Source organism: Mixophyes fleayi, chromosome 7, assembly GCF_038048845.1.
Source record: "Mixophyes fleayi isolate aMixFle1 chromosome 7, aMixFle1.hap1, whole genome shotgun sequence".
Classification (NCBI taxonomy): Eukaryota; Metazoa; Chordata; class Amphibia; order Anura; family Limnodynastidae; genus Mixophyes; species Mixophyes fleayi.
In genome coordinates, this window is record NC_134408.1 from 11,602,147 (window position 1) to 11,620,914 (window position 18,768).

The window sequence follows — 18,768 nt, forward strand, 5'->3', positions numbered from 1 at the left end:
CCACATGCGGCCCCCTGAGCCTTCACCTGCGGCCCCCATCTTCTTCCTGCTTTATTGTCAAATGTGTTTGTTATAGCTTGTAACACTTGTTTAAAATGCCACCTGATATGTAATTACATGTAGGTTTCTCTTTCTTTGATTAAATGTACTGAGTTAGAGTGCCTCCAAAGCGGTCCTGAAGTGTATCAGGTTTCCATCACTGATATACATAGTGGATTTTTACAAAAATAATCTTATTCATTTTATAATTATGAGTTGTGTACACTGCTTGTAAATTACATGATATTATCACTGCATTTAAAAAAAAAAACACATTTATTTTACTTGTATCAGTGATTAAATGGGTGAGTTATTTCAATGGATTTTTCCTCTGTCTCTTCTAAATAAACTACACAGATGCAGAATTCTACTTAAACAAACACATTTAACTCAGGAAAAAGAAAAAAAAATGATTTTGTAGGAAATAAAAAATTTGTTAACAAAATAATAATACAATCTCAAACTGACTTTTGCTAGGTAATATATTGTTCAATTGTTTGTGAATGCAGTTTTAAGAAGTAGCTAAAATATTAGTTGAAACAAAAGTAAAAGTATAAAGTTAATTGTCAGTCCCACTCACTGTATGCTCTGAGTAACATGATATAAATGTACAGGGTCACTGAGAACCTTTTCTATCTTCATAATATTTGCAGATTTCGTTTCCCGGCCAGAGATGGAGGAAATACAGACACCGGTTCTGTTATTGGACAAACATACACAGCTGCAGTGCACAGTGTCACGTTATTACCCTGATGATCTGACTGTGACGTGGTATAAGAAAGAGAGAGGAAATAAGGAATTAATTCCCATGTCTGACAATGAGACAAAGAAGCTTCCAATCCGCAGATCACAGCAGCAGAGAGATAAAACATTTACCTATACAGCCTGTCTGGTGATCACCCCATCACTGGGGGACCAAGGATCAGAATTTATCTGCAGAGTGGAACATCCCAGCCTGGAACAGCCGATAGAGAGAAGTACAGGACCGGTACAAGTGCAGGGTGCGTTATGGGGCATTTTATTATCCTCTACATAATTAGCATTTGTTATCGCAGTGATAATAAATCATTTTTCTGTGCAATTTACCAAATCTTTGTAGTTTAGACGGGACAGTGCTTCTAATGCCCCAACGAATACATACTCCCCCATCGGCTGTGACCCTGCCTCTGTGTACTGCGAATGCATATCTTAAACTCTGTGCATGTGCAGATTGAAAAGCTCATTTTTAGACAAGCATTAAGTGTATGGTGTAACTTCTAACACCATCCTCAGATGGTGTCAGCTACTGAGGGCAGTGCCAAAAAGCTAAGCTTTTCGGTGCTTGATACATAAAGGTGTTTCGCTGACCCTAAAGAAAACTATAGCAATTGAACGTTTTTTGAACACCGGAGAGATCTCAGATATCTTCAGCATCAAAGTATTAATAAATAGGTCTGACGTTTATTTTTGCCATTAACCTGCAAAAAAGGCAGTTTTTACTGAATTTTAGGCATAGAAGTTTGTCATAAATAGGTCCCATAGTTTATCGTATCTGTATGGGTTAAAAAATGTAAAGTTTTTGTGCCTCTATAGGTCACATGCATTGTTATATTATGAAAATGGATGTAACTATATAATGTAGAACAGCCACATTTTCCAATTGCAGTAACAGCATATGTTGGGACAGATTTATAGCTGGAAGCAGCACAAAGTATATCAGGAGATGAGTGATGTCTTCGTGCTGGCAGGGCAACATGTGACATTGGCACAGGGCCGGATTAACAATGGGCCTGATGGGCTTCAGCCCCAGGCCTCTCCACAGAAATAGGCTCATATATATTTTTTGTGAGGGCACCTACACTGTCTGTTGTATGTACCTATAGAGGATCTATATATATATATATATATATATATATATATATATATATATATATATATATATATTAGACAGTGTATTAAAATATATTTATATATAGAAATAGGACAAGATATCTAGATGGCGCTTAACCCAATGTTTTAATGTTATCCATAAGGTATAAAGACAATTAATATAGACAAATACACCTCCACAGGTATGTGTTTGGCAGCCAGTCTTCAAAACCGGATGGTAAGTCCGAAAACAAATAGTACAATGGGTAAAGAAGGACGGCGCCTTCAGGTGTATACAGAATAATAATAACAAATAGGTGTACAATGCACAATAAGCACAGAACAGTCCAGACAATATATCCAATAAATGTCTATATAGAACACCGCAAAGGTCTTCATATACAAATAGGCCGAAAATCGGTACTTAATCAGCGTGTAACAACTGAAACATCATACAGTAAGTAATAAGATGGTGTGCGTAATAGATAGAAATATAAAAACCGCTTATCTGTATCGTGGCTCCTAGGTCATCCCGACATATGATGCTCCATCATGTCTCCCTCAGCCGCAGTAGTATCGAAATATATATAGTATGCTCTAATAATGAACACAGCCGCAACACCAATCTCATCCGCTCGTCATTAGGAGAGAATATATGAAAAAGCCATATGGTGTAGTATTTTATAGAAAATTTAATAAACAGATAAATTTATAAAATGCAAACTCACAATGCAGATAAAATATAAAAGCTTATCTGTAATATATAGGCAGGATTGCTGGTAAATTGTCACATCTCCTGGTGGTACTTATAGACGTCCCTCCATAGGCTCCATACAAAAGCTCAGTGTAGGATAGGATCTATAGCTCCCAGAGTGTGGTGGTGTATACCAGGATAGTGTAGTAATAAAGGCCTCAACGCGTTTCGTTCAAACAGAGAACTTCATCAAGAGGAATTGAATGCATATGTGCACAGGTATAATTTATAGTGATAGTGTGTGGCGCCATCTTGCGCTGACATCGCGGGTGCCGCGAAACCGGAAGTAAGTGCTCATGGGAAAAAAAAAATATATATATATATTATTTTTTATTTTTTTTTCCCTTTCTTCCCCTCTCCTTTTCTTTCCCAGTACAAAAAGGATAGTTACTAATGGGGCTTCTACATGTGCCCTAGTGAACGGCACTTGTGTAAGTCATTTGAAGTGGAAGCCTGAATATATATGGGTTACGATAGACGTGCAATCCCTGTATACCTCCATGCAACATCAGAAGGGAGTGGAGGCCTGTAAAGAATTTTTAAATTTAGATCCTGACCTCAGCACTGAACATAATAACTTTATTTGTGAACTCACGACGTTCATCCTTATACACAACTATTTTAAATTCTTGGATGACTTTTACCTTCAGACAGTCGGGACAGCTATGGGCACGATTTTCGCACCCAGTTTTGCGAATCTCGTGATGGTTAGTTGGGACCAACGATATATTTGTAATCCTAACCCATACTCAGAGAATATAGTTCTCTACAAAAGGTATATTAATGATATCATAATAGTATGGCATGGTAATACGGAATGCCTTAACCGTTTCCTTTCCTATGTAAACAGCAATGAGTATACTCTTACATTCACTTCAAAATTTGACACGTCACAAGTTGAATATTTAGATCTAATTCTTATGAACACAGGCAATACCGTAACTACTAAAAACTTTATTAAAACTGTGGACACTAATAGCTACCTGCACTTTAGAAGCGCACATTTAAAGAAATGGAAGACAAATATCCCTTTTTCGCAATTCCAAAGAATTAAAAGAAACTGCAGCAACGAAGAAAACTGTAGAGAGCAACTGTCGATCTATGCAGTGTCACGGGCACTAGGAGTCTTGCCCAGGAATTCACCAGATGACTGGGCTTACCAGAGTAGTGAAGTTAACACAACGGTCCTCTGGTAGCAGGGTGACTAGCGGAACATATATCACAGCAGATGGAGAGAGAATGCCAATAAAGAATAGGAAAGTCAGTGACTTGCAGCAATCTTGGTCAGTAAATCAGCGACTAGCTGATGTTGTGGAAAGGCAGATTTGAACACGGAGATCAGGATGGACGTGGGCAGATGCGGGAAGGTAGTAGGGAAGTCAGTGGTCTGTGTACAGCAAGTTGTACCACTGCTATGGTGAGAAGACTTGTCCAGGTGCAGGTAGGCAGCGGGGAAGTCAGTGGTCTGCATACAGCAAGTTGTACCACTGCTTATGGTGAGAGGACTTGTCCAGGTGCAGGTAGGTAGTGGGGAAGTCAGTGGTCTGCGTACAGCAAGTTGTACCACTGCTTATGGTGAGAAGACTTGTCCAGGTGCAGGTAGGTAGCGGGGAGTCAGTGGTCTGCGTACAGCAAGTTGTACAACTGCTTATGGTGAGAATGTGTACAGGTGTCGATGAGTGGAGGCATACAAAGGATAATAGGATGCAGACACTGAGAGCACAGAGGAACTTGATCCCAATAGATATGCAGCGTATCTAGCAAAGTCTATAACGGTATGTGGCGCTGCTTGGTAGAGACTTGCTCAGCACAGATATGCAGGCCAATAAAGGATAGTCAATCACAATTATGCATATAACGACTGAGTAGTACGGTTAATTCCAAACAGATATGCAGCATAACAATAACAGTCTATAGTGGGTATGGATACCGCTGCTGAGAGTGGAAACTTGTCCTAGCGGATATGCAGAGTAAACGTAGAAAGTCAATAACAGATAGGCATACCGCTATTCAGTAGAACAGTCTGTCCACAGGAAGATGCAGGGACTGCAGAGACGCTGAACGGCAGAGACAAGTGTAGGAACCACAGGTGAGTAGATCCGGTAATCAGAGTCCAGCTGAGGACACAGACAGGAAACAGGAGACTGTAGCAGGTATGGGAACCAGCGATGAGTAGAACAGGAATCAGCAGGAAACTGAAGACACTAGTAGTATACAGGAGACAGTAGCGGGTATGGAGACCAGCGATGAGTAGAACAGGAATCAGCAGGAAACTGAAGACACTAGTAGAACACAGGAGACACCTTCAGAGACTCACAGGGAAGGAGACTCAAGATCAGGCAATGAGGTAATGAGCACAGGTGCCTTAAATAGGGAGAGTTGCCTGATCAACCAATTAGATTAAAAGCAACAGTCACAAGAGTTCTTGGGTGCTGCGCATGCGCAGTCCATCAGGATGGCGGACGGCCGCGGTTTAGGACAGGTGCCGGCAGGAAGGCCAGGGAGCCACACACCAGCACAGAGGCACTCACGGTCCGGTGAGTGACAGTACCCCCCTTTTAAAGGTGGGCACAGAACACATGGAGCCGGGTTTGCCCGGATTCTTGGAATATAATTTTTTTAGAAGAGCTGGGGCATTGAGATCATCTGCCCGGATCCACGAACGCTCCTCTGGACCAAAGCCCTTCCACTGTACAAGGAAACGAAGAACTCCTTGCGAAATTTTTGCATCTAATATATGAGTTATCTCAAACTCCTCCTCTTGATAAACTTGAACTGTCCGAGGTGCTGAAGGAGGAACAGAGAAACGATTGATGATAAGAGACTTGAGTAATGACACATGGAAGGCGTTGGAGATACGAAGGTTCTTAGGTAGTAGAAGTTTGAAGCAGACTGGATTTATCACTTGAGTGATCCTATATGGACCAATGAAACGAGGAGCGAACTTCATAGATGGAACCTTCAAGTGAATATTTTTGGTAGAAAGCCATACACGATCTCCAATCTTAAGTGGTGGAATAGCCCGCCTCTTTTTATCCGCAAAGGACTTGTATCTGGCAGATGTCTTCTTTAAACAGGTTTTAACCTGAGACCAGATATCTTTGAAGGTCTGACAAACAGTCTCCACAGCAGGAACTTGGGTGGGAGGGAGGGCAGGAAATGCCGGGAAAGACGGATGGTGACCGTAAACCACAAAGAATGGACTTCTTGAAGATGACTCGTGATACATGTTGTTATGAGCGAATTCAGCCCATGGGAGTAAATCTACACAGCTGTCTTGGTTGGCTGAGGAGTACATTCTAATGAAAGTTTCAAGATCTTGATTGACTCTCTCGGTCTGTCCGTTTGATTGAGGATGGTAGGAAGATGAGAGTGATAATCGAATACCCAAGGTTTCACAAAGGGCTCGCCAGAATCTGGAAACGAATTGCACTCCCCTATCCGAAACAATCTCAGAAGGACATCCATGAATTCGGAAAATCTTTTTGATGAAATGATCAGCCAGAGTAGATGAAGAAGGTAAACCGGTCAAAGGAACGAAATGTGCCATTTTCGAAAATCGATCCACCACTACCCAGATGGTATTACACTTTTTACTTGGAGGAAGATCGGTGATAAAGTCCATACTAATAAGGGTCCAAGGTTTGGAAGGAGAGGGTAGTGGTTGCAGTAATCCCGCTTGTGTTCTGCGGGGAGTTTTAAACTGGGAACACAGCTCACAAGCGGCCACAAAGTCTTTGATGTCTTTCCTCATAGAGGGCCACCAGTAGCTTCAAGAAAGGATTTCTAAGGTCTTACGTTCACCCGAATGTCCAGAAAAACGTGAAGAATGAAACCAAGACAAAATTTTCCTCCTAAGAGATGGAGGCACGAGGGTTCTCCCAAATGGTAGCACCTTGGTGGACGAAGTGGCCAGAGACACACACTTGGGGTCTAATATAGAATGGTTAGGACCATCTTCAACGTCTGAGGACGTCACGAATGCCCGAGACAGGGCGTTTGCTTTTTTATTTTTGGAAGCCGATTTGAAGGTTATAATAAGTTCAAAACGGGAAAAGAAAATAGACCACCTTGCTTGACGGGGATTCAAACATTGAGCTGACTGTAGATATGACAGGTTTTTGTGATCCGTAAAAATGGTTACAGGATGACAAGCTCCCTCCAGTAGATATCTCCACTCCTCTAATGCTGCTTTTATGGCCAACAACTCCTTGTCCCCGATGGTATAATTCCTCTCCGCGGGTAGGAGACCTCGGGAATAAAAGGCACAAGGATGGAATTTTTGTTGCTCCGATCTTTGGGATAATATGGCCTCTAAGCCAACATTAGAGGCGTCTACCTCTAGGAAGAAGGGAAGCGTCACATCAGGCTGTCGAAGAACAGGAGTGGAAGAGAAGGTCTCTTTGAGAGACTGGAAAGCTTGAAGAGCCTCGGACGACCATAGCTTAGTGTTAGCCCCCTTGCGGGTCAGGGCCACTATAGGAGAGGCAATGGACGAAAAACCTTGAATGAAGTGTCTGTAATAATTCGCAAAACCTAAAAAACGTTGGATTGCTCGGAGAGTAGTTGGCTGGGTCCAACATAATACAGCGTTCACCTTTTCTGGATCCATCTTAAGACCGACTCCGGACACAATATATCCCAGGAATGGAATCTGGGATAACTCGAATGAACATTTCTCTAATTTGCAAAATAAAGAATTTCTTCGGAGTCTGGAAAGGACCTCTGCCACATGTTGAAGATGAGTGGGCAGATCCTGGGAAAAAATGAATATGTCGTCCAGATAGACGACAACACAGACATACAGCAAGTCCCGGAAGATCTCATTCACGAAACCCTGGAAGACAGCAGGGGCGTTACACAACCCGAAGGGCATAACTAGATATTCATAATGGCCATCCCTGGTGTTAAAAGCTGTCTTCCATTCGTCTCCGGACTTGATCCGGATTAAATTATAGGCACCTCGAAGATCCAACTTGGTAAAGATCCGGGCTCCCTTAATGCGATCGAAGAGCTCGGTAATTAACGGAATAGGATACCGATTTTTGATGGTAATGGCATTGAGTCCACGAAAATCTATACAGGGACGTAATTATCCATCTTTCTTCTTTACGAAAAAGAACCCCGCTCCAGCGGGGGAGGTAGAAGGTCGGATAAATCCTCGCTGGAGGTTCTCCTTAATATACTCAGATGTAGCTTGAGTCTCAGGTAATGAAAGTGGATACACACGGCCCCTAGGAGGATTCTTGCCAGGTTGTAAATCAATCGGACAATCCCATGCCCGATGACGAGGAAGGCATTCTGATTGAACCTTATCAAACACATCCGCAAAGGAAGCATACTGTGGGGGGAGACCCAGAGGACACGGTGAAATGGAAGACTGCTGTATTTTGAGCGGAACAACTTGAGAGAGACAACGATGATGACATTCGGGACCCCAGGAAGTGACTTGAGGAGTGTTCCAGTCAATCTGAGGGGAATGAAGTTGAAGCCATGGAAGGCCTAGTACGATGGGACTGGTAGTAACAGGAAGGATCAGTAAAGAATTTTTTTCCTGGTGTAAGGCTCCAATTTGAAGAGTCAGTGGAGACATACTTTGAGTAATGAGACCATTAATTATACGTGACCCAATAGATACAGAGTCTATTTTTTACTCTTCGTTCTCTCTCCTCTGATGTTAGTTTAGAGCGACCTACCTCCATAGGTTCTACTGGAGGTGGAGAATGACGAACTTGAGATACTGAGCGAAGAGGCGCTTTGCAGGAAGTTACTCTCTCGGAATCTCTCTCACGAAATCTCAGGACCGGGACTGGGACTAAAAATTAGCCGTGGCAATTAAAGTACACAGGCCCACCTTAGTTCCAGCAGGATAGAAAATATGTGCCGCTGCGCAGCGGCAGCGCCGAACAGGGAGTGACCTTATTGTGTTGTGGGTGTGGCCAACATGGGGCATTGATACATACATTATAATAATACATTACATTTATCATGCCCTCCCAGCCACATCACGCCATCCCCCCAGGCACATTATGACACCCCCAGCCCACTGCATTTATTTATGTTTCTGGTGCTGCTGACATCCATAAGGGTGGGAACTTCCTGTAGAGTGAGCAGGGAAGCTCTTTGTCTCACGAGATTACCAAATCTTGTGATACTTAGAGCTCCTCGGCTTGCTCTGCAGTCTGTGTCCTGTCCGGGAACTGGGAACAGCTATCAGTTCCCTTCCCCTAACCAGAGGTGGATTAAGGCCCAAGGTATTTAAGACAGCAGGGCCCCTAACATGGTTATCATTTTAGACAAATACACAGGCACTACTGTTAGAAGCACACAGCACTGCCTTCACAAGCAGTACGTTGTGAAGTTGGACATACCTCCCAACTGTCCTTGCAGTCAGACCAAATCCTGACTAAATGAGACAGTCACCCAAATTCAGGACTGCCCCACCACATTCAGCACAGTTGGCAGACTGTCCTGCTCTCTCCTACCTGTCTTGGTCACTTTCACCACTTGTAGCAGCTGGTTTCTTTAGCTCAGTTCATTCTTGTCTTGATCCTGAAATATTGGATGCCCTATTTTGAAAACAAAATGATTACATGAGATTTAGAAAACACCAACCAGCCCCGGTGTTAAAACAATAGCACTCACGTTTTATAATTAGGCCACCCTCCAGTCCCCAAAATAATAATATTCACATTTAATAAGTAGACCTATTTCCCTCCAACCAGCCCCAACATTAAATTATCAGTATACCCATTTACTGAAAACATATTTCCCTCCCTCCAAACAGTCCCAGCAATAAATTAAATAGCATTAAAGTTTAATAAATATAGCCATTTTCCACAATCATCGCCGACACCAAATAATTCATATTTACATTTAATAAATAGCCCTCCTCCCCAAAATCAACCCCATATTCAATTGATAGTCCTAAACCACCCCAGCATTAAATTAAAGGTTCCTTCACCTCACCTTAGATAATTAGCCTCCACCTACACTCCACCATTAAATAGCCTACCTCCCACACTATATTAAGATCCTCCCTTCCCTCACATATTATATTAAAATACTGCGCGCACACGCACACATGCACACTATATGAACATGGCCAAACACACACGCACACTATAGCAACATGGGGCCACACATGCACATTATTAGCCACACAATTAGCCACACACACTATTAGCCCCACAGCCACAGTATTAGACACACAGCCACACTATTAGCCCCACAGCCACAGTATTAGACACACAGCCACACTATTAGACACACAGCCACACTATTAGACACACTCTTAGCCTCACAAACACACTGTTAGCCCCACAGACACACTGTTAGCCCCACTGTTTGCCCCACTGTTTGCCACACTATTACTTACACACACAGACACTTACCTTTTTACATCCAGCAGCAGCACTCTGCGCGCTGGTCAGCGAAAGGAGAGTCAGTCACTGCCGCCTATGAAAGTAATCACATGGGACGGCATCTGTCACGTGGTGCCGTCCCATGTGATTGCTTGCATAGGCGGCAGTCACTGACTCTCCGTCCGCCGAGCAGCGTGCAGAGTGCTGCTGCTCGGCGGACATGAGGACTGGCCCATCTGGCCATCAGCCCTTCTGGCATTTGCCAGAAGTGCCAGATGGCCAGTCCGGCCCTGGGTGCACTCTTTATATAAGGAAGAATAGGAGGGAGATGTACGTGGCTGGAGGGAAGCGGAAGCTATGCCCTTCATGGCTATGTCCATACCACAACATCTGGCCACACCCACACATCACTGGCCACACCTCCGGTGGGGCGGCACTTCTCACAATAGACCCTTTATAATGTTCAGCCCCAGGCCCATGTGGCCCTTAATTTGGCCTTCCAGGGGCAGTGCCATTATGTGAAAAGGGGAATGGAGGAAAACAGGACATCTCAGACTGTGAGTTATATAGTAGATTGAGCAGGGGCCTCAGCAGATGTAAGGAGGGGAATGGAGGCAGCAGAATACCACAGACTGAGCTATATAGTGGAAGGAGCAGGATCCCCCCGCAGCACAGAGTATATCAGGAGATGAGTGATGTGTCAGTGAGGACAGGGGCAGTGACATGATGCAAGGAGGGGAATAGAGGCAGCAGGAAGCCACAGATTGAAAGCTATAGTGGAAGGAGCAGGGTCTCCAGCAGCACATTGTAGTGATAAGATGCTACTGTCATACTGATGTGCAAAGATGAAACAAAGTTCATTTATCCAACGTCGTCTTTTCTCTAATTAGATCTGAGCTGTAGAGTTCAGCCATTAGTATCCATCAACAACATTTCCACTAACAATTTTTTTTTATACTTCTCAATTTCAGTAAAACCCAAACTCCAGCAGCCTATACAACTGACCATCAGTGATTCAGGAGATGTGATGGGATCTTTAAGTGTCTTGAACTTTTATCCTAAAGACATAACGGTCACTTGGACCTGTGGACACACAGAGATGCAATCACAGGAAACAGTCAGCAAGAATCCAGATGGAACATTTACCAGTAACACTAAGTGTAACATTCCTGTAACGCTCCTGATAAACCCAGTGAGAGTGACCTGGAAACATGGAACCATGGAAGTACCAGAACACAGGGAGTTATCTGTACGGGATCCAGGTGAGGTGGTGTATTGTTATACACTTAAAAAAGTGTACATTGGTACCAAATATGCTATAATTTATTTCTTACAATAATTTGTCATCTTGTATGTATCATTAAAATTCTTTGTATCCATCTTCAAGTACACAGAACATTGTTTATAAGATTAAAGCTACATCACACTGGTGATTATCTAGTCACGGCCGCCCCCCCCCACCCTTCCCCCGTGGATGCCAGCGGTGCCGTCCGCATAAACTGAATGCACAGGCGGCCGCATCACATGACACACAATGCGGCCGCGTCATCAATGATGCGGCCGCATCGCGTGTCATGTGATGCGGCCGCCTGTGCGCCCCCCGGGCTGAAACTTGTCAGTCCGCCCCTGGTTACACGTAAGAAATAAATAAATAATCAGCACTCAGAATGTTAATGTATGCATGTGAGCATTGCTTGTGATTGGCTGTGCTTTTCCAATTCATTTTTATTGGCAATACATATCATTGGGCTTTTTGCTTCCATTACATACAATGCTTTATTCAAATGAATGGTAATAAATAGCAATTTTGCTCAGCAGAGTAAAATAATCCAAAAGCACCCAATTTTAAGATGTGGAATTAAATATTGATTATAGATTGGAGATGATTTCCTTACTCAGTCAGCAATGTATGAAATTTATAGTAAATACAATGTTAATTTAGGGCAATTAAAAAATACAACCCCAAATCTCACAGTTCAGAGAAGGTCTAATATTCTTCTCAGTTCTTTAAGAATGGCTGGTAGACATTCACATTCACAAGCAGCTTCTCACCCACTCATTCCCAATAGGAGAAAACATGGACAGATCCAAAAATTATAAAGTATTTTTTTAATAAATAGTAATGAATTAGAAGATGTAAACCATACATGTGCCCTTGTCCAGTGTATATTCAAATACCAGCAACTGTGGTCACCCTTCCTCTCCCTCTGTGTTGTTGGTCACTCTGTGATGTGTGAGTGCTTCCTTAGTATGGAAGCCTGATTGTGTCATACTGTTACTGTCTGTTCGCAGTGCGTTTTGTCAAGTAAATTGACATTCTCACACTCAGGGGCATATTTATCAAAGGGCGAGAAGGCCTATTGCCGTTTTCACCCTCACTTGTATAGGTCTTTTATTTATATCACCTTATACAAGAAAAGGTTAGGAAACCTATTTTGTAAGTATGGGGATGGTACATGTACTGCCTGTTCTGTTATCAACATATCTGAAAGCCGATAACAGAGGAAGATCATTAAACAAATTATTTTCACTTTTTCAAAGTTAAAACATTTCTAAATCTTTTCTTTATTTTTTAAAATATGTTTCGAGTTTTTTTTTCTTAATTTTATTAGTTGTTTTATTTGTGACAAATTAAACTGACAGCCCACGTCCACTGCACATGCGTGAGTTGGCTATCCGGCTCATGCATGTGCAGATCCTCAGAGACTGGTCCGGCAAATTGGTGAATTACCCCTTACCTCTCCAGGGCAGCTGAGTATTTCTGAAGAATCAACATCAAAAGCATCAGGAAGTATTCAAAATATGAATAATTAATAATACAACCAACAGAGAAATTGCTCGTTTTTAGTTTCCAGCTATTTTCCAGCTACAGAAAGGCTGAAAAAAGGTCGCCAGTGTGACACGGGGCTTATTTAGATTAAAAATGTTACAAGTGCATCAAGTTCAATACTTTGTAAATTGTAGATGTGTTGATACATAGGAAGGGAAAACAAACCCCCAGCCAAGTAGCTGCCAATGTAACACTGCACAGGGAAATATAATGTCCTGATAAGAAAATGACAATCAGATAATTTCCTTGATTTATATATACATTTAATGAAAGAGCCATCGCCTTCCTCATTAGTGAATTCCGCAGTCTGATTACTCTACACTGAAAACTGCTATATGTTGGTGAAACCATCTCTCCTCTACTCGTAGTGGATGTCCTGTTGTCAGTATTACGGCCCTGGGTATGAAAACTTTGTTAGACAAGTACAGTGTACCAAGAATACACAACAGCAGGTTAGAGCCTCCTGGCAGAAACAGCCACAATGACATAATGCAAACACAAAAAGGCCTCTGTGTGTCAGTGATACAAACATCATACGCAAACCTACAATACTTTCATATTCTAGATACATTCCTTTATATTTAGTATTTTGGGCTAATATTTTGCAGATTTTCCCTGGCGTCCCAGGATTGAGGATATGACGCCTCTGATTGTACAAAAGAACCAAACCAGCACTTTGTCCTGTAGAATCTCTGCATATTTCCCAGAAGACCTGAAGGTGACCTGGTTAGAGAAGAAGGGACAATCTGAATGTGATTGTGCATATAATACATTGTACAACATCCCTCCTATAACACCAGTCAGACTGGCTGATAATTCATGGACCTGCTCACCTGCCTTATCCTTTACACCTACATCGGACTGTTACGGTCTGGAGTTTATCTGCCGGGTGGAACATCCCAGCCTGGAAAATCCAATAGAACTGAACACAAGACCAGCCAGGGAGAATGGTGAGAAACATCTTTTATAAGAAATTATAGTAATACAACATTTATAACATTATATAACCATCATAAATATATATGCTCAGGTAACTTCAAGTGCCCCCATTTACTACACACAACAGAGGCAGCCATTTTGTGAGTAGATTCTATCAATTCATGAGGAATCAGCGACATCTCACATCTCATGAATACTTGTTCAGATCGCAAAATGGCTGCCTCTATTATGTGTAGTGAGGAGTACACTTTAGCAGTTACTAAGGCTGTAAGTATTGTGATGAACAATTGAGGCATCTGATGGTGGAATAAGTGGAACAAGTGAATTACATAAATCCAACCAATGTACCAGGTCTAGTACTGGGTAATAGCCTACAAGATGCAAGATGCTGAAGATCTTCCCTAGTCGTAAGTGTAGAGTACATCTATCATAGAGGAAATACAGTATACGAAGATGCTATACTTTTAGTCATTGTAAGACATCTTAAGCATTTCTGATAATCATACCATTATGCAAATAAACAACTTAGGTATCGATATATATCTATATGTACAAACCTCATACTGATTAGAATTGTGGTGATAGTTTGTAGTATACAAATTTCCGTTTTCTGATGTACAACCTAATAATATGAATGCAGTGTTTTTAATAATTACTTGCCTTAATACAAGGATTTTTTGTTATTATATTATGCTCTATATCATTGACTGACAATATTACATTGCTAACTGTCTCTTTATCCCTTTATTGTCCTTTTTGTCTTGTTATGCAACTTTTTTTTATTTCAACTTGTTTTTAATAGATGAGAATTTGTTTTAATTAGCCCCTGTTTGCTATTAAATGTCAATAAAGATGGGAGAAGATGTAGGTTGTGACTTTGAGGAAAAGACTGTTCATCTTGAAATTCAAAAGCAACATTATCTGATGCTAAAAGCTTGCATGTGAAATTCAGTGTCACCGACACCGACTTTTAGCTGAAGCCCCACCCACTTCCCAGTAAGCCCCTTCCTCCCAATACTGCTTTCCTGTGGTGTTAGATGTCATTTTCTGTTGGGTACTCCTGAAGATGGGGAGCGTCATTATGATTTGAGGTCTGAACATCCCCCCCCCCCTCATTGGGTCTCCCACGCACCCCCTTTTTCTCTAATGAAGTCATGTGGCTTAAATTGATTGATTTCTTTCCCCCTTATTACCCCTACAGGGGCTATTGAAACCTTGTGCTTCATGGCATGAAACGCTTGACCGAGCCAGGTACCCAGAACCAACCTCTTTCTCCTGGGTCTTGGCTGCAGTGATGGACACTTTTCCTTCAGACACAGGAAACTCTTTAAAGACTCGGTCCCCATGTTATATCCTTATCAGTGGAGCTTGTGGCTTTTGCGCCACTGACCACGGGCCCTGAACTTCCAGTGAAGCCCGAGCCTCACTCCTATATTCTGTCCCAGTGACCTCGCTTGCCATCAGCAGGAGGCAGCGCCATTATAGTAACTCTACAGGCACTGCATTTATAGAGAGTCACAAACCTGGAGAAGGGTACAACACAATTGTAATGATCGTCCCCCATAGCCCAGTGCACCAATGTACAGAGGTGGAAGAAGTATGAAACAAAAGCCATAACGCTGTGATCAGTGATCAGCCCCCACCTCCTCCCCCTCCCGCACTTCTTTGCAAAACATAAAAGACATTTTTCAGAGGAGCTACTGCAAGAAAAGCTGTGACAAGGAATGAGCTGTCTGAGATGGAAGATAATGTACATGGATCTCCAAAATATCCCACAAAAAAGGGACGTTAGGAAGAGCTCTGGGCTGAACAATCCATATCCTAGCATGAAAATAGTTTTCAAATGTCATCTAGTAGATACTACAGACGTGTCAGAATGTTAAAGTGTTAAGTGACATTTATCATTTATTTTATCATTTATTTAACATCACACATTTCACACCAATCAGGTAACATCATTCCCACCTTGAAGTGTGTTAGTGGTATGTTATGGGGACGCTGTTCAGCTGGGACTGACATTTTATTTTAGGATTGATGAGAACTGAATTGTGCACATTACAGACAAATCCTGAACAAAAACCTGCTCCCCCCTGCCAGAAACATCAGACTGTGCCGGAAGTATATCATCATCATCATCATCATCATTTATTTATATAGCGCCAACATATTCCGTAGCGCTTTACAATTGGGGACAAACGTAATAAACTAATAAACAAACTGGGTAAAACAGACAAAGAGGTGAGAAGGCCCTGCTCGCAAGCTTACAATCTATGGGACAATGGGAGATTGACACATGAGGTTAAGTATACATTTTGCATCTTGGCCCAGCCAGACTGCAAAGGTAGGGTGACTCATAAGCTAAATGATCCTGTCACACAACAATGTTATTCCGGGGGTAGTTGTCTTGTGTGAAATTGTGTAACAGGCTAAAGGTAGTGAGGTTAAGATGGTGGTTGAGGAATATTATAAGCTTGTCTGAATAGGTAGGTTTTCAGAGAACGCTTGAAAGTTTGTAGAACAGAGGAGAGTCTTATTGTGCGAGGGAGAGAGTTCCATAGAGTGGGTGCAGCCCGAAAAAAGTCCTGTAACCGGGAATGGGAGGATGTAATGAGGGTGGATGAGAGACGCAGATCTTTTGCAGAACGGAGTTGCCGAGTTGGGAGATATTTTGAGACAAGAGAGGAGATGTATGTTGGTGCAGCTTTGTTGATGGCCTTGTAGGTTAGTAAAAGTATTTTATATTGGATTCGGTAGAAGACAGGCAGCCAGTGTAGAGACATACAGAGTGATTCAACAGAGGAATAGCTATTTGCAAGGAAAATCAGTCTTGCCGAAGCATGTAAAATAGATTTTAGGGGTTTGAGTCTGTTTTTGGGAAGACCAGTAAGGAGGGAATTGCAATAGTCAATGCGGGAGATGATTAGTGCATGAATTAAGGTTTTAGCAGTGTCTTGTGTGAGATATGTGCGGATTCTGGAAATGTTCTTTAGATGTATGTAACATGATTTAGATATAGAGTCAATGTGGGGAACAAAGGATAGGCGTGAATCAAGGATTACACCTAGGCAGCGAGCTTGTGGGGTGGGATTTATGGTCATGTTATCAACAGAGATAGAAATGTCAGGTATGCTCTTGTTGGCGGGTGGGAATATTATTAACTCTGTTTTAGAAAGATTAAGTTTGAGTTGACGAGAGGCCATCCAAGATGAAATGGCAGAAAGACAGTCAGTTACACGGGACAACACAGATGTCGAGATATCAGGAGAGGATAGATAGATTTGGGTATCATCCGCATAGAGATGATACTGAAAGCCAAAGGAACTTATTAGATTTCCAAGAGAAGCGGTATAGATAGAGAACAGCAGAGGACCTAGCACCGAGCCTTGTGGTACTCCAACTGATAGGGGAAGCGGAGCAGAGGTGGCTCCAGAGAAATTAACAGTGAAAGAGCGATTAGAGAGGTAAGATGAGAACCAGGATAGAACTGTGTCTTGAAGACCTAGGGATTGCAGTGTTTGTATGAGAAGAGAGTGGTCAACGGTGTCAAATGCAGCCGAGAGATCAAGGAGAATTAGGAGAGAGTAATGGCGTTCAGTCTTAGCAGTGATCAGATCATTAACAACCTTGGTCAGCGCAGTCTCTGTGGAGTGTTGAGAACGAAAGCCAGACTGAAGAGGATCCAACAGGTTGTTTGCGGAAAGAAAGCGTGTGAGGCGAGTGTAGGCAAGTCTCTCTAGAAGCTTGGAGGGGCAAGGGAGCTGAGAGATGGGACGGTAATTTGAGAGAGAGTTTGGGTCGGAGTTTTGTTTTTTTAGAATAGGAGTAATCACTGCATGCTTGTATAGTGATGGAAAGATGCCAGTAGAGAGTGAGAGATTACAGATTTGAGTTAGAGGTGAAATGAGCACAGAAGACAGGGATCTACCAATTTGCGAGGGAATAGGATCAAGAGGACAGGAGGTAGAGTAGGAAGATAAGAAGAGCGTAGAAATTTCCTCTTCATTTGTGGGGTCAAATGAAGAAAGGGTGTCAGAGGGTAGTGGGAAGGAAATGAGCTGATGGCTTGTTGAGGAAGAGGATACCATTTCTAGTCTGATCTTGTCAATCTTGTCCTTGAAGTAGGAAGCAAGATCCTGAGCACTGATAGTAGATGGAGGGTTCGGGGTGGGAGGATTGAGAAGATGATTAAATGTATTGAAAAGGCGTTTGGGGTTAGAAGCCTGAGCATAGATAAGAGATTGAAAGTATGTTTGTTTTGCAGTGTCCAGAGCATTTCGATAGGAGTGGTAGACAGAAGTATATGTGAAGAAGTCATTAGAGCTTCGAGATTTACGCCAGTGACGTTCTGCTTTACGGGACAGTTTTTGAAGATTTCGTGTTGCTTTGGTGTGCCACGGTTGACATCGAAGTCGACGTGTAGTATGAAGTGTCGCTGGAGCCACTTGATCAAGGGCCGTTGCTAAGGTTAGGTGAAAATGAGGTACTGCCATCTCAGGGGATGAGAATGTAGAGATAGGGGAGAGAAGGTGTTGGAGAGAGGTGGAAAATTGTTGAAGATTAATAGAATTAAGATTTCTACGAGTATGAGGAGGCTTGGTTGAGTCAGACAGTAGAGAGGTTAGAGCAGTGGGGGTGAGAGTGTAGCTGATAAGGTGATGATCCGAGAGGGGGAAGGGTGTATTAATAAAATTAGAAACTGAGCATAGTCTAGAGAAAACAAGATCAAGGCAGTGGCCATCCTTATGAGTAGATGATTCAATCCACTGGGAGAGGTCAAGTGAGGATGTTAGAGAGAGTAGTTTGGAAGCAGCTTTGGAAGGTGGGTTATCAATGGGGATGTTGAAGTCACCCATGATGATGGTGGGGATGTCTGAAGATAAGAAGTGAGGGAGCCATGCAGAGAAATCCTCAATAAATTGTTGGTGTGCTCCAGGGGGACGATAGATCACCGCAACACGTAGGGAGAATGGATTAAAAATGCGAATAGCATGTAC

General features: G+C 42.4%; 1 protein-coding gene across 1 annotated transcript in view; it reads left to right on the forward strand.

Moving 5' to 3' along the window:
• The window catches only part of LOC142098455 (uncharacterized), a 584,882-nt gene that overhangs the window by 135,465 nt on the left and 430,649 nt on the right, over positions 1-18,768 (forward strand). Inside the window, exons 6-7 of the mRNA XM_075181300.1 lie at positions 693-1,040; positions 10,977-11,267. Of these exons, the coding sequence (XP_075037401.1) occupies positions 693-1,040; positions 10,977-11,267 (639 nt within the window). The remainder of the gene's footprint in view (positions 1-692; positions 1,041-10,976; positions 11,268-18,768) is intronic.